Source organism: Chelon labrosus (assembly GCF_963514085.1).
Source record: "Chelon labrosus genome assembly, chromosome: 21".
In the NCBI taxonomy this organism is placed as follows: Eukaryota; Metazoa; Chordata; class Actinopteri; order Mugiliformes; family Mugilidae; genus Chelon; species Chelon labrosus.
The window spans coordinates 17,019,562-17,040,888 of NC_140354.1; the positions used below are offsets into that span (position 1 = coordinate 17,019,562).

General features: G+C 43.4%; 2 protein-coding genes across 2 annotated transcripts in view; one reads left to right on the forward strand and one right to left on the reverse strand.

The window, feature by feature from the left end:
• Positions 1 to 19,874, reverse strand: part of LOC311506188 (uncharacterized protein) — a gene marked incomplete at its 5' end in the record, with an annotated part of 32,046 nt that extends 12,172 nt beyond the window's left edge. Inside the window, 4 exons of the mRNA XM_084570065.1 lie at positions 8,231 to 8,395; positions 14,237 to 14,392; positions 15,875 to 16,055; positions 19,815 to 19,874. Coding sequence (XP_084426191.1) covers positions 8,231 to 8,395; positions 14,237 to 14,392; positions 15,875 to 16,055; positions 19,815 to 19,874 — 562 coding nt within the window. The remainder of the gene's footprint in view (positions 1 to 8,230; positions 8,396 to 14,236; positions 14,393 to 15,874; positions 16,056 to 19,814) is intronic.
• Positions 1,518 to 5,411, forward strand: LOC311507100 (zinc finger BED domain-containing protein 4-like). The gene is made up of 4 exons (XM_084571307.1): positions 1,518 to 2,044; positions 2,729 to 3,789; positions 4,031 to 4,347; positions 4,542 to 5,411. Exons 1-4 carry the CDS (start codon positions 1,862 to 1,864, stop codon positions 4,904 to 4,906), a joined length of 1,926 nt encoding a protein of 641 aa, XP_084427433.1. The 5' UTR covers positions 1,518 to 1,861; the 3' UTR covers positions 4,907 to 5,411.
• Positions 19,875 to 21,327: the final 1,453 nt, after the last annotated feature.

Sequence of the window (21,327 nt, forward strand, 5' to 3'; positions counted from 1 at the left end):
TGCAAGGTCGCTGGTGCTGGTCGCAGCGGTAATCCCTGAACCCGCTGGTGGAGTGAGAGTAGGATGAAGCGTTCTATGTTCTATGTTTCAACTCTCACCTATGGTCATGAACTTTGGATAATGACCGAAAGAATGAGATTGCGAATACAAGCGGTGGAAATGAGTTTCCTTTGCAAGGTGGCTGGGCTCAGACTTAAAGATAGGGTAAGGAGCTCGGACATACGGGAGGAGCTCAGAATAGAACCGCCGTTGAGGTGGCTAGGGCATCTGGTAAGGATGCTTCCCAGACGTCTCCTAGGAGAGGTGTTTCAGGCATGTCCCACCAGAAAAAGAACTCGGGACTGACTCAGGACACGATGGAGGGATTGTATCTCTCATCTGGCCTGGGAACACCTGGAAGTTCCTTCGGAGGAACTGGTGGAAGTGGCTGGGGAGAGGGCAGTCTGGAATCCAGGATGCAGCTAATCTGTTAATATCTCCAAATCATGCATGCAACATAAGAAATTACTGACCTGTCGAGGGTGAAGTTGAGTTGGTGAGAAAGGAAACTAGAGGAGAGAAAGAAATAGCATTAAAGAAGACGCAGATGCTATTCTATCACTTTCATCACATTATCCATGTTACGCCCTTGACCAAAGTCCAGTTTTCTCTCATTGTGCCAAAACTCAGATGACAGTTAGATCCCGTCAGGAAAAGCAGCCAGCTAAGGTTTGCTTGTTTTTTCTTCCCAAATGTGTTTTGAGGTCTTAATTAAATACAATCCTTGAATGAAAATGTGTGAAAATACTTTTTACTGTTAGGACAGGATGAATAATTATGTTAATTTTATTTTATTTTATTCCTAGTATACTGTTGGCCATCCCACACTGGTTAATTAAGCGGGCCTGGGAACACCTGGGGGCTCCTCCGGAGGAGCTGGTGAAAGTGGATGGGGAGACGGCTGTCTGGACTTCCCTGCTGAAGCTGCTGTCCTCGCGACCCGGACCCGGATAAGCGGGATCAGACGAAGACAAACATCAACTTGAATTTGACAATGAACTGATTAGGAATTGGTGTGCAAATGTAGAATGTCACTGTGACCTTACAAAATGTGTTTTGGGCTGTAACTCGAGAACCCATACTATGATTATGACAAACATTCACACAGTTTTCTACTAGTAGTCCACCCATTTTCACTTCCTCTTTCCATGATGGACGGTGGATTTTTCTGAAAATGACCTTCAGATTATATCCAGAGGAGGTCAGTCCTTTGACCTCCTCTGCATATAGATTTCTCCAAAATTGTCACAGAAATTTCTTCCTTCTTTTTCTGGTGGTTCTCCGTGCTTTAACACAACCCAACTTTATATATGGTACATGAGCATCAGTTCAGTCCCAGGCATCATTGCACACTGCTCCCCAGGCACTGTTGGAGCATGCATGTAATCAGGGGCGTTTTTAGTCATTTGGGGGCCCAAGGCAAACCCAGTCATCAGTGGTGGACAGTAACGAAGTAGATGTAATTCGTTCCTGTACTTAAGTACGGAATAGATGTATCTGTACTTTACTCAAGTATTTATATTTGGTGAGACTTTATACTTTCACTCCACTACATTTCGAAGTGAAAATTCGTACTTTTACTCCGTTACATGAATAAAAAACCCTATCGTTACATTTTGTCGAAACCAATAATATTGAGATGTCAAAAAACAGTGCAGTCAGTCACGCACCAATCAGGGCTCAGTGCGCGATTTGCTCTCTCTGAAGTCCTGTCGATTTCGTCAGTCCGTTCGTCGTTCATTTGATGAGTGGTATTTGGAAGAGCTCGGTGAATTAATTTGGAAGCATTGCATTTAGAAGAATTAGAAGTTAAATCAACAAAATGACAGAAACGATGGAAGATGCTGACTTGCTCGAACACCCATGGCCTCACTTAGGCGAATTTTTTGAATTAATGGACAGAAAGAAAGATTCATTTTACTTTAAGTGTCTACTCTGCCTTCCAAAGCAGAACAGGATATCCTCCTTTAAGAATTCTCCTTCCAATTTGAAGAAACACGTCGAGGTAAGTTATTTTTACTTTGGTGTGTTTGACGGCTAGCAACCGAATTGTTTTAAATTTGACCTAAAGGATACTACATTGTTTGCATGTGTGTTCGGCTAAATTAACTATACGCTAGCATAGCGTATTAGCGGCTAATCGTACTGATGTTGAATGCTCCCTTCTTACTAAGCCTTCGTTCAGAGGGTAAATTCTTTGCATTGCCGTCAAGTAAAGTGGTCTTTTCATCCTACATAAGTTAATTGTCTTTGGCGAAATAGCCTGCCGTCATTTCTAACTAGAAAACGGTGAGGTTGTCGCTAAGAAATTAGCTTTTGAAGACACTTTAGGTGAAGTTTGTTTTGTTGTCATTTTGAGAAGTAGCCATAAGTGGATAATGTAGGCTACAGTATGACCACTAGAAATATAACCTACTACTGATGTTCGCATAATTGAAATTTAATGCATTTTACTTGTTTTAAATTAATGATATGATGCCAAATGAGTTGGTTGCTGGAATTTGCTTGGCAAATAAATGGACTGCATTTTTGCTAAATGGATAGAAATGAAATCCACTAATTTGTAGTTCACATTCTAAAGCCCAGCATAGCCTAGATTTAGGAAATGCAAAAAAGTGTATTTAATTTATTAATTGGAGTAGCCTGTGTGGATATGTTGTTAATGGATGGACTGTTTTTTTTCTTTCAGAGAAAGCATGCAAGTTATGTGGATAGGTATGACGCTTTGACTGCCCCACGGAAAAGAAAAGCAAAGAACCAAGACGGTCCCTCAACTGTCAAACAGTTAAAGTTAGGTGAAACAAACGTAGTTTCCCAAAGACATGTTGATCATGCTGTCATTAATTTTGTGATCCAGAGCCTCCAGCCCTTTAGTGTGGTAGAGAAGCCATCATTTCAAGAGCTTGTGCGAGATCTTCATCCAAATGCCACTGTCATGTCCAGGACCACCTTGAGACGCAAGATAGATGAGGCTTCAATTGAGATGAAAAGAAACATCAAAGAACATATGGAACCAATCAGTTTTATTGCTACGACAACAGATTGCTGGAGCGCAAGGCGAAGAGGTTTTCTTGGAGTTACTGCCCACTGGGTTGATCCCAATAGCCTAGAGAGGTGCTCAGTGGCACTAGCATGTAAGAAGCTGAAAGGTCCACACACTTTTGATGTTTTGGGTGGTGCGTTAAATGAGATTCATGCTGAATATGGCATACAGAACAAGATAACCCGAACTACTACGGACAACGGTTCCAATTTCTTAAAGGCATTCCGCATGTACGGAGAACAGGATGAAAATAACAATTCACCTTCAGATGAATCTGAGGATGATGTGGATGAGATGGATGATGACGAGGAACAGGAGTGGGATGGGTTTGGAGTGGATTTTGTCGAAGTCACTTCTATCTTAAATGAAGACGATGGTTTACAATTCCAACTCCCTAAACATCATCGATGCGCCTGCCACCTGCTGAATCTTGTCTCCACAGTGGATGCAGAAAAAGCAACATCTAACGATGCTTTCAAAAGGTTGTCTAGATCAGCTTTCTCGAAATGCCAAGCACTATGGAACAAGTGTGGGAGATCTGATGCTGCTGCAGAGCTTGTAGAGAATGTATGCAAAATTCAGCTGATCCGGCCAAACGCAACAAGGTGGAATTCTTTGTTCCTTGCTGTTGAGAGAATCCTACGAATTGTAAAAGAGCAGGGAGAAGGAGCTCTCAGAACTGTTTTCACTTCACTCAAGTTGCCCATGTAAGCATTGTTTTTTGAGTTTTTAAACTCATGTACTTCAAATAGCTAGTATGCCAGATTCTACATGGTTATTCTGCTAAATGGAGCACATCTATGACTCCAGAGTAGGCCTGGTGACATGACGGAAATATATTGTGATTTAACAGTATTGATAATTATTCATAATGTTAATGACCAAACCATGCAGAGTTAACCATGTGATCACATTAATTGATAAATTGTTGTTGTTTGAATCTATTAGGCTGAGTCCAGTTGAGATCTCCTTTCTAGAGGAGTACGCCAAAACGATGGGACCACTCGCCAAGGCCCTCAACATATTGCAATCTGAAACAGACGTGCAGATGGGATGGCTCCTGCCTACTTTGATGCTGCTGATCGCAAAGCTGAACAAGATCCGCAGTGGTTGCAGATACTGCAAACCTCTGGTGGATGCTGTCCAAGAGGGTCTGCAGCGACGTTTCGCTGACATGCTTGTGGAGCCAGAGTTTATCGCTGCTGCCATCCTTGTCCCAAAGTTTAAAACATCATGGACCTCTGACGAAAACCTCATAAAACTTGGTGAGACTTAACTAGTATTATTTGTTAGAAGAGTATTTAAACTTAAATTTACAGAAACAAAATAATGCTTAAAAATGCTTACAAACTCAAATGGGTAAGCATTACATTTTATGCACCTTTAAATTCTGTTATTCTGATTTAACGCATGATTACAGTGACTTTATTTCTAGCATTTATTTCAATGTCCATTTCAGGCCTGGACTACATTAAGGACCATCTGGAGGAAGACTCTTCACATCAATCACCAGCTAATGGCTCCAGTGCATCAGATGATGAGGACTTCTTCGCAAGCATGAAGACATCTAATGGTCAGGACAGTGTTAAACAATTAGATGGCTACCTTGCCTCAAAGGTAGACCACAAGGATATACTGAAGTCATACCCCGCAGTGTGTAAGTTGTCTCTTAAACTTAACACCGCTTTACCAGCCTCAGCCGCTTGCGAGCGCCTATTTAGCACTGCTGGGCTGATCTTTACCCCACGGCGGGCAAGGCTGGACGCAAAAAATTTTGAGAACCAACTCCTCCTGAAGCGAAATAAGAAATATTTTAAGCTTTAGTAAGTGGTGAACAGCTTTGCCATTTTAAGCTTGCTGTTTAAGCATGCTACGTGGGATTAAGGGTACCACACCTTTGTTGAGTATCCTCCACTATAATCTTAAGCACAAATTGGTATAACATAATGCTGCGCTAGTTCCTGGAGTGGTAGTTTTATTCCCACTTGTGATATCTGACTGAGTATTTTGTTCTGACTTCCTGTGTTTGTAGTATGTATCATTCACTACATACATTTTCATGTCTTCTGTGCATACCATTTTAGGCTTGCTGTTTTAGCATGCCACTTGTGATTCAGGATAGGTCAGGGAAACTGGTTTGTTGTGACTTCGTTATTGTGCGCCACAACTTTGTTAGAGTATCCTCCTCGATAATCTTAAGCACAAATTGGTATCGTAAAATGCTTTACTAGTTCCTGGAATGGAAGTATTTTGTTTTGACTTCCTGTGTTTGTAGTATGTGTCATTCACTAGCCTACTTTTTCTGTCTTCTGTGCAAACTGGCATGCACTGTAATTGTCTGTAATTTATGCAAAAGCTAGTTCTTGCAATATTATTTTTTTTTTTTCATATTTGATCTGAGGTCAAAGGTTTTATTTTGACTTTTGTCTGTTTTTGTACCTAGGTTGGTGTAGGTAATATCAAAAATATTATACTAGTCTTAAGCACCAACTAGTATGACACCACATTCTCTGATTTTCTAATCAGCTCAGGTAGTGGTATACCCAATGTTTTGAAGCATAAATCAGTATTTTTGAGTTGAAAGGTACAGTAACACATTTCAGACATATACATGTATGTGACAAAAGAAAGGTGCTTGTTTTACTACACATTTGTTGTAATGAAATGTGGAACAGCAACTAAGTTACAAATAAATGTAAAATTAATTAAATGTTCTTGAGAGCTGTTATTTCATAACCACTTGGTCTTACCTTATGGCAATAGATAGATTTTAATGCTTTGTGATTATATTCTTTAAATACACAAATGTAAGTGGCATTAGTATTTCACCTTATACAAGTTGAGAGAGCAGGAGCTTTGATGTAAAAATGATTTTAAAAAGCCATTAGAGCCATAATGCAATGAGGTACTTTTACTTTTAATACTTAAGTATATATGAAGGCAAATACTTTTATACTTCTACTTAAGTAGAAATTCAAAGTGCATACTTTTACTTTTACTTGAGTAATATTTGACACAAGGTATCTATACTTTCACTTAAGTACATAATCAGTGTACTTCGTCCACCACTGCCAGTCATTGGGGTCCTCCACATTCTCGTACTGCACTGACAAAAGTTTTATTCTCACCTCAACACAAGGTCTTCAATGTGGGGCAGCAGCAACTAGGTTCAGCCTGGACATAACTAAATGCATTTCTACAAGTGCTGTATTTCAGTTACATTTTGACAAAAGGTGAGTAAATAATTTAGGACACTTTGTCCTGCTTCTGAAATCTGTTACAATTATCTGACAGCTTAAGTCAGTTACTAGTTACATAACCGTTTTTATATGTCTCCCTGTCCAGTGAATAATATTTATCACCAAACAAAGATTCTGAATCAACTAAAAAGTGTGAATTTGAGAAAATTCTCATGTTTCCTGAGCTAGATAAAGTTCTCAACTCAAAACCGCGCCAACAACTTTGTTTTGGTACCGTCTTCCTGAATCAAGCGTGCAGTAACATGGAATGGTCCACTGCATTAGAAGGGAGAGGGGAGCAGTCAAAACGATCATGATAGATTAAGCATTTTTATGTATTTTTAAGTGCCCGAATTAAGACTACAACAATAATAATTGCTTTAAATCAAAGAAACCTTTATTAATCAGTTTGAGACGATTTGATGAGACGTTTGGGGGCCCCTGGAAATCTCGGGGCCCCAGGCAATTTCCTGTGTTTGCCTAATGGTAAGTCCACCCCTGCATGTAATATGAAAATTACTGACCTGTCGAGGGTGAAGTTGAGTTGGTGAGAAACGAATCTAGAGGAGACACAAAAAATTACATTATATAAGATGTAGATGCTATTCTATCACTTTCAACACATTATCCATGTTACATCCTTGACCAAAGTCCAGTTTTCTCTCATTGTACCAACACGGAGATGATAGTTGGATCCAGTCAGGAAAAGCAGCCAGCTAAGGTTTGCGTGTTTTTTCTTCCCAAATGTGTTTTGAGGTCTTAATAAAATAAACTCCTTGAATAAAAATGTGTGCAAAGACTCCTGATTGTTAGGCTAGGATGAATAATTATGATAATTTTATTTTATTTTATTCCTAGTATACTGTTGGCCATCCCACACTGGCTAATTAAGCAGGCCTGGGAATGCCTGGGGGTTCCTCCAGAGGAGCTGGTGGAAGTGGCTGGGAAGAGGGCTGTCTGGACTTCCCTGCCGAAGCTGCTGCCCCCGCGACCCGGACCCGGATAAGCAGTAGAAGACGAAGACAAATATCAACTTGAACTTGACAATGAACTGATTAGGAATTGGTGTGCAAATGTGAAAGGTCACTGTGATCTTACAAAATGTATGTTGGGAGAACCCATACTATGATTATGACAAACATTCACACAATTTCTACTAGTAGTCCACCCATTTTCACTTCCTCTTTCCATGACGGACGGTGGATTTTTCTGAAAATGACCTTCAGATTATATCTAGAGGAGGTCAGTCCTTTTTGACCTCCTCTGAATATAGATTTCTCCAAAATTCTCATAGAATTTCTTCCTTCTTTTTCTGGTGGTTCTCCGTGATTTAACACAACCCAACTTCCTATATGGTACATGAGCATCAGTTCAGTCCCAGGCATCATCGCACACTGCTCCCCAGGCACTGTTGGAGCATGCATGTAATATGAAAATTACTGACCTGTCGTGGGTGAAGTTGAGTTGGCCAGAAAGGAATCTAGAGGAGAGACAAAAATTCCATTATATAAGATGTAGATGCTATTCTATCACTCTCAACACATTATCCATGTTACATCCTTGACCAGTTTTCTCTCATTGTACCAACACTCAGATGATAGTTGGATCCGGTCAGCAAAGCAGCTAAGGTTTGCTTGTTTTTTCTTCCCAAATGTGTTTTGAGTTCTTAATAAAATAAAATCCTTGAATGAAAATGTGTGCAAAGACTCCTGATTGTTAGGATAGGATGAATAATTATGTTAACGTTATTTTATTTTTTTCCCAGTATACTGCTGGCCATCCCACAATGGTTAATTAAGCACCTACCCATGGTGACTTCCTGCAATTAAACGGATGGTAGAAACGCCATGCCTGAGAATGTCCCCATCAATTTGAGTCAATAAAACCGCAAAAGGAAAAAGTGTCTTACCAGAACAGACGACACCAGCATCCTCACCATGTCCACAGTCATGTAATCCAACCCCTCTGTGCTGACACTGAGTTAGAGAACTCTCTGTTCCTGAACAGGCCACATCATCGAGCCAGATATTTCCAGATCCTCGACCAAAGGAGGCCGATTGCGTGGCACTCTGTGCTGGCCCACACCCCAACTGCCTACAAACCACTTCAGCATCATTTAAGCCCCAGCTGTCATCACACACTGTTCCCCAGGAGCCACTGTAGTAGATTTCAACTCTTCCAGAGCATCGAGTTGACCCAGATCCAGCCAATCTGATCTGGCCATCTATGAAAGACACAGAACACAGTTTGTAATATTCAGTGTTGGGCACGTTACTTTAAAAAAGTAATTAATTATAGTTATGAGTTACTTCTCCCAAAAAGTAACTAAGTAACTGAATTACTCCACGATAAAAGTAACTAGTTACCAGGGAAAGTAACTATTGCGTTGCTTTTTAAAAAAAAAAAATCTGTGTTTAAAGAATTTGATTTTTTTTCTGAGCATAATGTACACTTCACACACTACGCTTGACTTCACTTAGTGCGCAGGAGCCGACTTGAGCGGCCGCTTGTTGCTGGTGCTCCCGACCGAGTTTCCAACTTTTGTAAATATTTCTTCGAAACTTTTTTCTTCTTTAGTACGCAAATAACCATTATATTTGTTAGTTTCTTTGTTTTATAAAGATGCTTCTCAGAGGACTTTTATTCACTTTCCTGGTCACAACCGGACTATTGTTTGGAGAGCTTTCTGCGTTCGGACAACAACAGGACGCAGCCATTATTTACAGTCGGGATCAGCTGTTTGACCTGAGACACGCCGGCACAGACCATGGCTACATCACAGACCTTATCCCCGAGGAGATAAAGAGAAAGCGACGGGGGAGAAGAGGCAGGAGATGGAGGACGAGGCAGAAGAAGGCAACGGCGAGGAGGGAGCGAAAGAGATTTAAGCCGTGTCTTCCCTCCATCATCATGGGAAATGTCCGGTCGCTGGCTAACAAAGTGGATGAGCTGTAAGCGCTAGTCAAGACCCAGCGGGAGTTTCGTGAGTGCAGCATCATGTGTTTTACGGAGACGTGGCTGCACCGTGACATCCCTGACCAGAACGCCACCATCAACGGCTTCCAGACTGTCCGGGCAGATCGGGACATCACCGCAAGTGGTAAGCGGAAAGGAGGGGGGCTTGCCATCTTTGTCAACAACAGGTGACGTAACCCAAACCACATCACCATCAAGGAACAAGTCTGCTGCCCTGATATCAAACTGCTGGCTGTGGGGCTCAGGCCGTATTTCCTGCCGAGGGAAATTCCCCATGTTATCGCCGTCACTGTTTACATCCCACCATCTGCGAACCCGACGGTGGCATGTGACGTCACTCACGGCGTTATTGCAAAACTGCAGACCAAACATCCGAATGCGCTGATAGTAGTCTCTGGTGATTTCAATCATGTCCCAATGACAAATACACTGACTAATTTTACACAGTATGTTGACTGCCCGACCAGAGAGGAGAGGACACTGGATTTGCTCTATGCTAATGTAAGGGATGCATACAGATCTACCTCCCTTCCCCCCCTGGGCAGGTCAGACCATAACCTGGTTCACCTCAAATCCTGCTATGTGCCCCTGGTTAGGAGACAACCAGTCACCACCAAAACAGTGAAAAGGTGGTCTGAGGAGGCCTACCACTCACTGCAGGACTGTTTTGAACTAACGGACTGGAATGCACTCAGTGAGCCACATGGAGAGGACATTGACGGGCTTACGGAGTGTATAACTTTTTACATAAACTTCTGTGTGGACTCCATTGTCCCGACAAAGACTGTCTACTGTTACTCAAACAACAAGCCATGGGTAACAAGTGACCTCAAAGACATATTGAATGCCAAGAAGAGGGCTTTTATTCACTTTCAGAGGGACCTGAAAGCAAAGATCGGCGAGGCCAAGGAGTCGTACAGGAGGAAGCTGGAGGGGAAACTCCAGCAGAACAATGTGAGGGAGGTATGGAGAGGCACGCGAAACACCACTGGTTTCAAACCAGCTGGGAGTGCAGCAGAGGGAGGTGTGGACAGGGCCAATGAACTAAACCTGTTTTTCAACAGATTTGACACAGTGGACCCCACCCAACCCTCCACAGACCCCCTTGTGAGCTGCCCATATCATCATCAACACCAACGATGGCATCACCATACCCTCCCCCACCTCGCAGCTCACCTGCTCCTATTGATGGCCCTGCTCCCACCTACACTACCTCCTCCATCAGCCCTCTCCAGAGGCATGGCAGCAACCCCCCACCAAGAACAATGACGACGACCTGCTTCACAGCTGACCAGGTGAGGAGACAGCTGAGGACACTCCATGCAGGAAAGGCTGCAGGCCCAGATGGCGTCTGTCCCAGAGTGCTTAGGGCCTGCGCCACCCAGCTGTGTGGAGTCTTTCAACTGGTTTTCAACATGAGCCTGAGCCTACAGAGGGTACCTGTGCTGTGGAAGACATCATGGGCACGTCCCAGTGCCAAAAACACCACGCCCCTGCAGCCCCAGCGACTACAGACCGGTGGCCCTGACCTCCCACATAATGAAGACCTTCGAGCGACTGGTTCTGGGACAGCTGCGAGACATGGTTGACACTCAACTGGACCCTCTCCAGTTCGCCTACCAGCCACGACTTGGAGTAGAGGATGCCATCATCTTCCTGCTCAACCGTGCATATGCTCACCTGGATAAACCGGCAAGCACTGTGAGGGTCACATTCTTTGACTTTTCCTGGTGTCCTGGATTGTTGACTACCTCACTGGAAGACCACAGTATGTGCGGCTACAACACGGTGTGTCTGACAGGGTGATCAGCAGCACTGGGGCTCCACAAGGGACAGTCCTCTCCCCCTTCCTCTTCACCGTCTACACCACGGACTTCAACTACCAGACAGAGTCCTGTCACCTTCAGAAACTTTCTGATGACTCTGTGGTAGTAGGATGCATCAGTGATGGCGAGGAGGCCGAGTACAGAACTGTGGTGGGAAACTTTGTCACATGGTGAGAGGACAACTTCCTACAGCTGAATGTGACGAAGACTAAGGAACTGGTTGTGGACATGAGGAGAAAAAAGGCTCCGGTGACCCCTGTTACCATCCGGGGGGCCCAGGTTGACATTGTGGAGGACTACAAATACCTGGGAGTGTACATTGACAATAAACTGGACTGGTCAAAGAACACTGAGGCACTCTACAAGAAGGGACAGAGTCGACTCTACCTTTTGAGGAGACTGAGGTCCTTCAACATCTGTCGGACAATGTCGAGGATGTTCTATGAGTCTGTGGTGGCCAGTGCGCTCCTGTACGCCGTTGCATGCTGGGGCAGCGGGCTGCGAGCAGCAGACGCAAATAGACTCAACAAACTGATCCGTAAGGCCAGTGATGTTGTCGGGGTGGAGCTGGACTCTTTGAACACAGTGTCAGAGAGGAGGATGCTGGCAAGAGTGGAGACCATCCTGGACAACTCATCTCACCCACTCCACAACACACTGGCCAGTCTAAGGAGTACCTTTAGTAACAGACTCATCCAACCAAAATGTACCACAGAACGCCACAGGAGGTCATTCCTGCCTGTGGCCATCAAATTTTATAACTCCTCCCGCTGAGTGTTAGTCACTCACCTTTAACACTTCAGATGCCGTTAATTTATTTGCAACCTCTTATCTCTGTATTTTGTGAATACTTGTGCAATATTGTTCTTTTACTTTAAAATGCATCTTACCTTTTTTAATATATTTTTGTACAACTTTTATTCTATTGTATTTGCTCTGTTAACTAGCAACTGATACTTTATGGGAGCAACAGCAACAAAACAATTTCCTTGAAGGATTAATAAAGTATTCTGATTCTGACATGTACGTTCTTGCAACTTTACCTCTGAATGCTCCGAACTCGCCATTTCTGCAGACTATCTCTGATGCTTGTGTGCTACTGCTATGTGCGCGTTTGTGTGTAAACAACACCCGCCCAGCTGAACACTGCCTTGCCGCTGATTGGCTTACCATGAAAACTTACCCTACCTTAGCCAATCATCATCACTTATGCGGCTAGATTTGAGCAATCCCTCAGACTGGCATAAAAGGTTCTAATAGAAACATTGCCCTGAGAAAAAAGTACTTGTTTCTCTATCTGTGTGACATTCATATCGGCAAGCAGGGGTGTATGTTTTATAATTAAATCTCTGACCTCAAAATAATGAAAAAGATAATTTCTTGATATGCCATATTTTTCCATAACTTGACTGAAAGTCATGAGGGTAATATTTCAGTATTTTACTCAAAACACAACTTGATATATCTGACATATAAACATATATTTGATATTGTAGTGTTATTGTTATTGATGTGATACTGAAGACATCAGACGTGTGAAATAAATGGTTGCTGTGACACTTTGACTACATATAGTAAGAAGATAGACGATATCACCAAAAGGATTCCTCAAGAGCAATACAGAAGCTCATTGTGCAGAGCTGAACTCTGCCAAATGGCACCACCCTGCATAACACTTTTTTTTTGTACCACCATGTTTATTTCTGCTGTAAAATTGGGCAACTCGCCTTTGGAGCCAGGTGTGGCTGACACATTCTGCAATTACATGCTATACCCTCTGGTCTGAGCTAAATGAGCGCAACACTTTTCAACAAAACAAAAATATACCTCCAGACACTGTAAGCACAGTCTGAACAAGAATTAGAGTGATGCAGTGCTGAATCCAATGACATGGGGCCTCATGTACGAAGACTTGCGTGGATTTCCATCTAAAACGTGGCGCACACTCAGATCCAGTAACACATTTCCTTTGCACATCCCAGTCAATGTGGAATTGAGTGCACATGTTGTATCCGGTCCCTCCCTGTCCACGCCCCCTTGTAAATATGGAAATTAAATTGACCCTGCACCTGAGATTCCAGAAAATGAAAACATGAGGTTGGCGATCCGATCCAAGCCCCGATTTGATTTTGAATTAACGTAATTTCCTCCTGTGGAGATTCAGAAAGGCTTTTCTTACCTTCCTTGTATTCTCTTAGACCTGGGTTGTGTGCACTGTCAAAGCCAATGTAGCAAAGAGAAGTTCTGTCTGGATTTCCCTGCTGAAGCTGCTACCCCCGCGACCCAGACCCGGATAAGCAGTAGAAGACGAAGACGAAGATCAACTTGAACTTGACAATGAACTGATTAGGAATTGGTGTGCAAATGTGAAAGGTCACTGTGACCTTACAAAATGTGTTTTGGGCCGTAACTCGAGAACCCATGCCATGATAATGACAAACATTCACACAATTTTCTACTAGTCGTCAACCCATTTTCACTTCATCTTTCCATGATGGATGGTCGATTTTTCTGAAAATGACCTTCAGATTTTTTTCCAGAGGAGGTCAGTCCTTTGACCTCCTCTGGAAAACACATTATCCATGTTACACCCTTGACCAAAGTCTAATTTTCTCTCATTATACCAACACTCAGATGATAGTTGGATCCGGTCAGGAAAAGCAGCCAGCTAAGGTTTGCTTGTTTTTTCTTTCCAAATATGTTTTGAGGTCTTAATAAAATAAAATCCTTGAATAAAATTGTGTGCAAAGACTCCTGATTGTTAGGATAGGATGAATAATTATGTTAATGTTATTTTATTTTCATCCCAGTATACTGTTGGCAATCCCACACTGGTTAATTAAGCGCCGACTCATGGTAACATCCTGCAATAGAAAGGATGGTAGAAACACCATGCCTGAGAAGGTCCCCATCAATTTGAGTCAATAAAACGGCAAAAGGAAAAAGTGTCTTACCAGAACAGACGACACCAGCATCCTCACTATGTCCGCAGTTATGTGATCCAACTCCTCTGTGCTGACACTGAGTTAGAGAACTCTCTGTTCCTGAACAGGCTACATCATCGAGCCAGATATTTCCGGTTCCTTGACCAAAGAAGGCCGATTGCGTGGCACTGTGCGCCCCCCCACAGCCCAACTGTCTACAAACCACTGTAGCATCATTTAAGTCCCAGTTGTCATCACAGACTGTTCCCCAGGAGCCACTGTAGTTGATTTCAACTCTTCCAGAGCACTGAGTTGACCCAGATCCAACCAATCTGATCTGGGCAGCTATGAGACACAGAACACAGTTTATAATATTTCAATATTTTAAGTACACAACTTGACATATAAATGCATATATTTCATATTGTAGTTTCATTGTTGAGATACTATTTTGTTTGTGTACCAAAAAAAAAAAAAGCTGTCAGTGACCGTTGCTGTTGTAGCCAGTCCATCTATCTATAAATACAGTCCAATCGGTAATCAAGCCATGTTACATCGAACACTGGTCACCTGCATTTTTGGGGTGATTTGAGTGAGCGGAACCACAGAGGCGGGAACAGAGACAGGAAGTAAAACTTAAAACCGACAAGAAAACTGATTACAAAATAAAGAAGGAAACAAACAGGGTCATAGAAAACATCCAGAACTTGGAACCATGATCGTCTAGTTAGCATGGTTTTATTTACTCATCAAATGGGTTGTCTTAGCCATCATTGCCAACATTGCCCTCTCTAAGAGCAGGAGTTGCCTCTAGGGATGTGCCGATCAAGTTTTTTTGCCCCCCGATCCGATCCAAGTCCCGATTTGATTTTAAATTAACGTAATTTCCTCCTCTGGAGATTCAGAAAGGCTTTTCTTGTCTTCCTTGTATTATCCTAGACCTGGATCGTGTGCACTGTCAAAGCCACTTTGGCAAGGAGAAGGTAGATCGCACCTTGGCTGCAGAAGCTCCTACAGAGGGTGAAAACATATGTTCTCTTCCCAAAAGTGTTCTGGTCGTCCAACCCAATAGACTCTGCAACCCTCTCTTTAGAAGTTTTCTCCTTGACGTTATCTCAAGGAAACTTTTCTCTTTTTTAAAACGCATATTTAGTGTTTGTTTTTCGTGCCGTCTTTACTGGAGTGTTCTCAGTAGGTTAGGGTGATGGCCCGATACCAGTCAGGACATCCTTAGACGCCACTGCTGCAACGTTATTTTTTATAAATGTGATATATCATTAATGACTAGAGGGAATTTTAATACATCTGGCACAGACATCAACTTGAACTTGACTTGACAATGAACTGATTAGGAATTGGTGTGCAAATGTGAATGGTCACTGTGACCTTACAAAATGTGTTTTTGGCCAGCTAATCTGTTAATATCTCCAAATCATTCATAAAAACCTACGAGGAATAATAGAGCAACTGCATGTAACATGAGAAATTACTGACCTGTCGTGGGTAAAGCTGAGTTGAAGAGAAAGAAAACTAGAGGAAAGGAAAAAATGACATTATAAAAGATGTCGATGCTATTCTATTACTTGAAACACATTATCCATGTCACACCCTTGACCAAAGTCCAGTTTTCTCTCGTTGTTTCTCTCGTGGTCTCCCCAGGCTGATTGGTTCTAGGCAAAGGGCCAGACAAAGAACGGTTCAGAAGACCCTTTATGAAGAAGAGGATGGGGGAGGATGCCACAAAGACCTGGTAGGCCCAAACGAGTAATGAGGGTCTGCTGGGAATGTCTGGTGGAAGAACCTGTAAAGATGGTGTTCCACTCCCACTTGTTACAGCTTCAGCTGCATCCCAGGGGCAGTGGGGAACATTGAGTCCAAATAGGCCATGTTCCGCTCTGCCATTGTGGAGGTGGGTGTTGCGAGTTGCGGCTGCAAGGTCGCTGGTGCTGGTCGCTGCGATAATCCCCGAACCCGCTGGTGGACACCGGAGGTGAGGGGAGCCGTCAGGCTGAAAAAGGAGGCGTACAGGGCATGGCTGGTCTGTGGATCTCCTGAAGCAGCTGAACGTAACCGGATGGCTAGGCATCCCATGGTGAGGGCAGTCGCTGAGGCAAAAACTCGGGCATGGGAGGAGTTTGGTGAGGTTATGGAAGAAGACTGTCGATCGGCTCCGATGAAGTCCTGGCAAACTGTCCGGCGCCTGTTTCAACTGTAGGGGGATCACACTCCTCAGCCTTCCCAGCATGGTCTATTTCAGGGTGCTGGAAAAGAGGGTCCAGTCGATGGTTGAACCTCAGATTGAGGAGGAACAATGCGATTTTCGTTCCGGACGTGGAACCATGGACCAGCTCTTTACCATCGCTAGACTGCTAGAGGGGAAATGAGAATTTGCCCAACCGGTCCACATGTGCTTTGTGGATTTGGAGGCTTACGACCGCGTCCCCAGAGGCATTCTGTGAGGGGTGCTCCGGGAGTATGGGGTGGATGGCCCCTTGCTAAGGGCTATTCAGTCCCTGTACCAAAGGAGTGCAAGTTTGGTCCGTGTAGCCGGAAGTAAGTTTGACCTGTTCCCAGCGAGGGTTGGAATCCTCCAGGGGTGCCCTTTGTCGTTGGTGCTGTTCATAACTTTTTATGGACACAATTTCTAGGCTCAGCCAGGTGGGGGAAGGTGTCGGGTTCAGTGATCAGAGGATCTCGTCCCTGCTTTTTGCAGATGATGTGATCCTCCTAGCTTCATCGACCTCCAGCTCTTGCTAGGGCGGTTCGCACCCGAGTGTGAAGATCAGCACCTCCAAGTCTGAGGCCATGGACCTCAGTCGGAAAAGGATGGATTTCCCACTCCGAGTCGGAGAGGAGGTCCTGCCTCAAGTGGAGGAGTTCAAGTATCTCGGGGTCTTGTTCACGAGTGAGGGTAGGATGGAGTGGGTGATTGACGGGCGGATCGGGGCAGTGTCTGCAGTGATGTGGATGCTTAACCGGACAGTCGTGGTGAAAAGAGAGGTACGCCTATGGGCGAAGCTCTTAATTCACCGGACGATCTATGTTCCAACTCTCACCTACAGTCATGAACTTTGGGTAATGACCAAAAGAACGAGATGGCAAATACAAGCGGTCGAAATGAGTTTCCTCCGCAGTGTGGCCGGGCTAAGCCTTAGAGATAGGGTAAGGAGCTCGGACACACGGGAGGAGCTCAGAGTAGAACCGCTGTTGAGCTGGCTAGGGCATCTGGTAGAGGTGTCTCGGGCGTGTCCCACTGGAAGGAGACCTCGGGACCGACTCAGGTCACGATGGAAGGATTGTATCTCTCTCCTGGCCTGGGAACACCTGGGGGTTCCTCTGGAGGAGCTGGTGGAAGTGGCTGGGGAGAGGGCTGTCTGGAATCCAGGATGCAGCTAATCTGTTAATATCTCCAAATCATGCATGTAACATGAGAAATTACTGACCTGTCGAGGGTGAAGTTGAGTTGGTGAGAAAGGAAACTAGAGGAGAGAAAGAAACAACATTATAGAAGATGTTGATGCTATTCTATCACTTTCATCACATTATCCATGTTACGCCCTTGACCAAAGTCCAGTTTTCTCTCATTGTGCCAAAACTCAGATGATAGTTGGATCCCGTCAGGAAAAGCAGCCAGCTAAGGTTTGCTTGTTTTGTTCTTCCCAAATGTGTTTTGAGGTCGTAATAAAATATAATCCTTAAATGAAAATGCGTAATACTCTTATACTGTTAGGATAGGATGAATAATTATGATAATTTTATTTTATTTTATTCCTAGTATACTGTTGGCCATCCCACACTAATTAAGCGGGCCTGGGAACGCCTGGGGGTTCCTCCGGAGGAGCTGGTGAAAGTGTCTGGGAAGAGGGCTGTCTGGACTTCCCTGCTGAAGCTGCTGCCCCCGCAACCCGGACCCGGATAAGCGGTAGAAGACGAAGACAAACATCAACTTGAACTTGACAATGAACTGATTAGGAATTGGTGTGCAGATGTGAAATGTCACCGTGACCTTAAAAAATGTGTTTTGGGCCGTAACTCGAGAACCCATACTATGATCATGACAAACATTCACACAGTTTTCTACTAGTAGTCAACCCATTTTCACTTCCTCTTTCCATGATGGACGGTGGATTTTTCTGAAAATGACCTTCAGATAATATCCAGAGGAGGTCAGTCCTTTGACCTCTTCTGGATATAGATTTCTCCAAAATTCTCATAGAAATTTCTTCCTTCTTTTTCTGGTGGTTCTCCGTGATTTAACACAACCCAGCTTCCTATATAGTACATGAGCATCAGTTCAGTCCCAGGCATCGTCGCACACTGCTCCCCAGGCACTGTTGGAGCATGCATGTAATATGAAAATTACTGACCTGTCATGGGTGAAGTTGAGTTGGTGAGAAAGTTATCTAGAGGAGAGACAAAAATTACATTATATAAGATGTAGATGCTATTCTATCACTTGAAACACATTATCCATGTTACATCCTGGACCAAAGTCCAGTTTTCTCTCATTGTACCAACACTCAGATGATAGTTGGATCCGGTCAGCAAAGCAGCTAAGGTTTGCTTGTTTTTTCTTCCCAAATGTGTTTTGAGGTCTTAATAAAATAAAATCCGTAAATAAAAATGTGTGCAAAGACTCCTGATTGTTAGGATAGGATGAATAATTATGATAATTTTATTTTATTTTATTCCTTGTATACTGTTGGCCATCTCGCACTGGTTAATTAAGCGGGCCTGGGAACACCTGGGGGTTCCTCTGGAGGAGCTGGTGAAAGTGGCTGGGAAGAGGGCTGTCTGGACTTCCCTGCTGAAGCTGCTGCCCCCGCGACCCGGACCCGGATAAGCAGTAGAAAACGAAGACAAACATCAACTTGAACTTGACAGTGAACTGATTAGGAATTGGTGTGCAAATGTCAAAGGTAACTGTGACCTTACAAAATGTGTTTTGGGCCGTAACTCGAGAACCCATACTATGATAATGACAAACATTCACACAATTTTCTTCTAGTAGTCAAACAATTTTCACTTCCTCTTTCCATGACGGATGGTGGATTTTTCTGAAAATGACCTTCACATTATATCCAGAGGAGGTCAGTCCTTTGACCTCTTCTGGATACAGATTTCTCCAAAATTCTCATAGAATTTCCTGCCTCTTTTTCTGGTGGTTTTCCTTGCGTTAACACAACCCAACTTCCTGTATAGCACATGAGCATCAGTTCATTCCCAGGCATCATCGCACACTGCTCCCCAGGCACTGTTGGAGCATGCATGTAATATGAAAATTACTGACCTGTCGTGGGTGAAGTTGAGTTGGCCAGAAAGGAATCTAGAGGAGAGACAAAAATTACATTACATAAGATGTAGATGCTATTCTATCACTTTCAACACATTATCCATGTTACATCCTTGACCAAAGTCCAGTTTTCTCTCATTGTACCAACACTGAGATGATAGTTGGATCCGGTCAGGAAAAGCAGCCAGCTAAGGTTTGCTTGTTTTTTCTCCCCAAATGTGTTTTGAGGTCTTAATAAAATAAAACCATTGAATAAAAATGTGTGCAAAGACTCCTGATTGTTTGGATAGGATGAATAATTATGTTAATGTTATTTTATTTTATTCCTAGTATACTGTTGGCAATCCCACACTGGTTAATTAAGCGCCTACTCATGGTAAAATGCTGCAATAGAAAGGATGGTGGAAACACCATGACTGAGAAGGTCTCCATCAATTTGAGTCAATAAAACGGCAAAAGGAAAAAGTGTCTTACCAGAACAGACGACACCAGCATCCTCACTATGTCCACAGTTATGTGATCCAAATCCTCCATGCTGACATTGAGTTAGAGAACTCTCTGTTCCTGAACAGGCTACATCATCAAGCCAGATATTTCCGGTTCCTTGACCAAAGAAGGCTGATTGTGTGGCACTGTGCGCCCCCCCACAGCCCAACTGTCTACAAACCACTGTAGCATCATTTAAGTCCCAGTTGTCATCACACACTGTTCCCCAGGAGCCACTGTAGTTGATTTCAACTCTTCCAGAGCACCGAGTTGACCCAGATCCGACCAATCTGATCTGGGTAGCTATGAGACACAGAACACATAGTTTATAATATTTCAATATTTTAAGTACACAACTTGATATACCTGACACATAAATGTATATATTTCATACTGTAGTTTTATCGTTGTGGTTCTATTTTTTTTGTGTACTGTTCGGCGTTTTCTCCACTGGGATGACACTCGCCAAAAACAACGAAAAGAAAAAAGACAGAGACCACCGTGTTTTAGCTAGCTGTCAGTGACCGTTGCTGTTGTAGCCAGTCCATCTATCTATGAATACAGTCCAATGAGTAATCAAGCTATGTTACATCGAGCATTGGTCACCTGCACTTTTGGAGTGATTTCCATATGGCTACAAATGGTGCAGATTATTCTGGAGAGTATGAAAGCATTCTGGCAGGACTTGCACTAATATCCTTTTATCATACCCAACATGTTTTCATTTGTGTTTTGTTGGGGCATCTACTTAGGTAACAATCCAGATTTCTGCAAAATCCAACTTGTCAGGAACACCTGGATGCACCAGCCAATATGTCCGTAGAGAAGAAAATGCCTGATTTCACTGAGGGTAACTGATCATTTTGTTGCTTTGAGGTGGGCAAACAGTTCACACCAAATTGTTCTAGTCAGTGTGTCAATGTTGGTACGGGGAACTGGTTGTGGAGGACTCCAGTGCAAGACATACAGTCCAGAGAGGCGGGCTGATCAACTCAAAGTGTAATGTAATGGCAATTTACAACACAAAACTTAAGGCACTGCAGGGAAGGCAGGATATCAAAAAACATAACTCCAAAATCAGGAATATTGACAGCACAGAAGAAAATCCAACGACAACCAAACAGGAGTAGTAGAACAGACGACTTGACATAGAACAAAGGGAAAGGCAGGGTTATACATTCACATACAATGGCTGATGGAATAACAGGAGACAGGTGAGACCAATGAGGGGAGGAGCATGCAGACAAAAGACACAAGGCAAGGCAGGTGAGCAGAATCACAGAGGCGGGAACAGAGACAGGAAGTAAAACTTAAAACTAACAAGAAAACTGATTACAAAATAAAGAAGGAAATAAACAGGGTCACAGAAAACATCCAGAACTTGGAACCATGACAAACGTCTAGTTAGCGTGGTTTTTATTTACTCATCAAATGGGTTGTCTTAGACATCATTGCCAACATTGCCCTCTCTAAGAGCAGGAGTTGCCTCTAGGGATGTGCC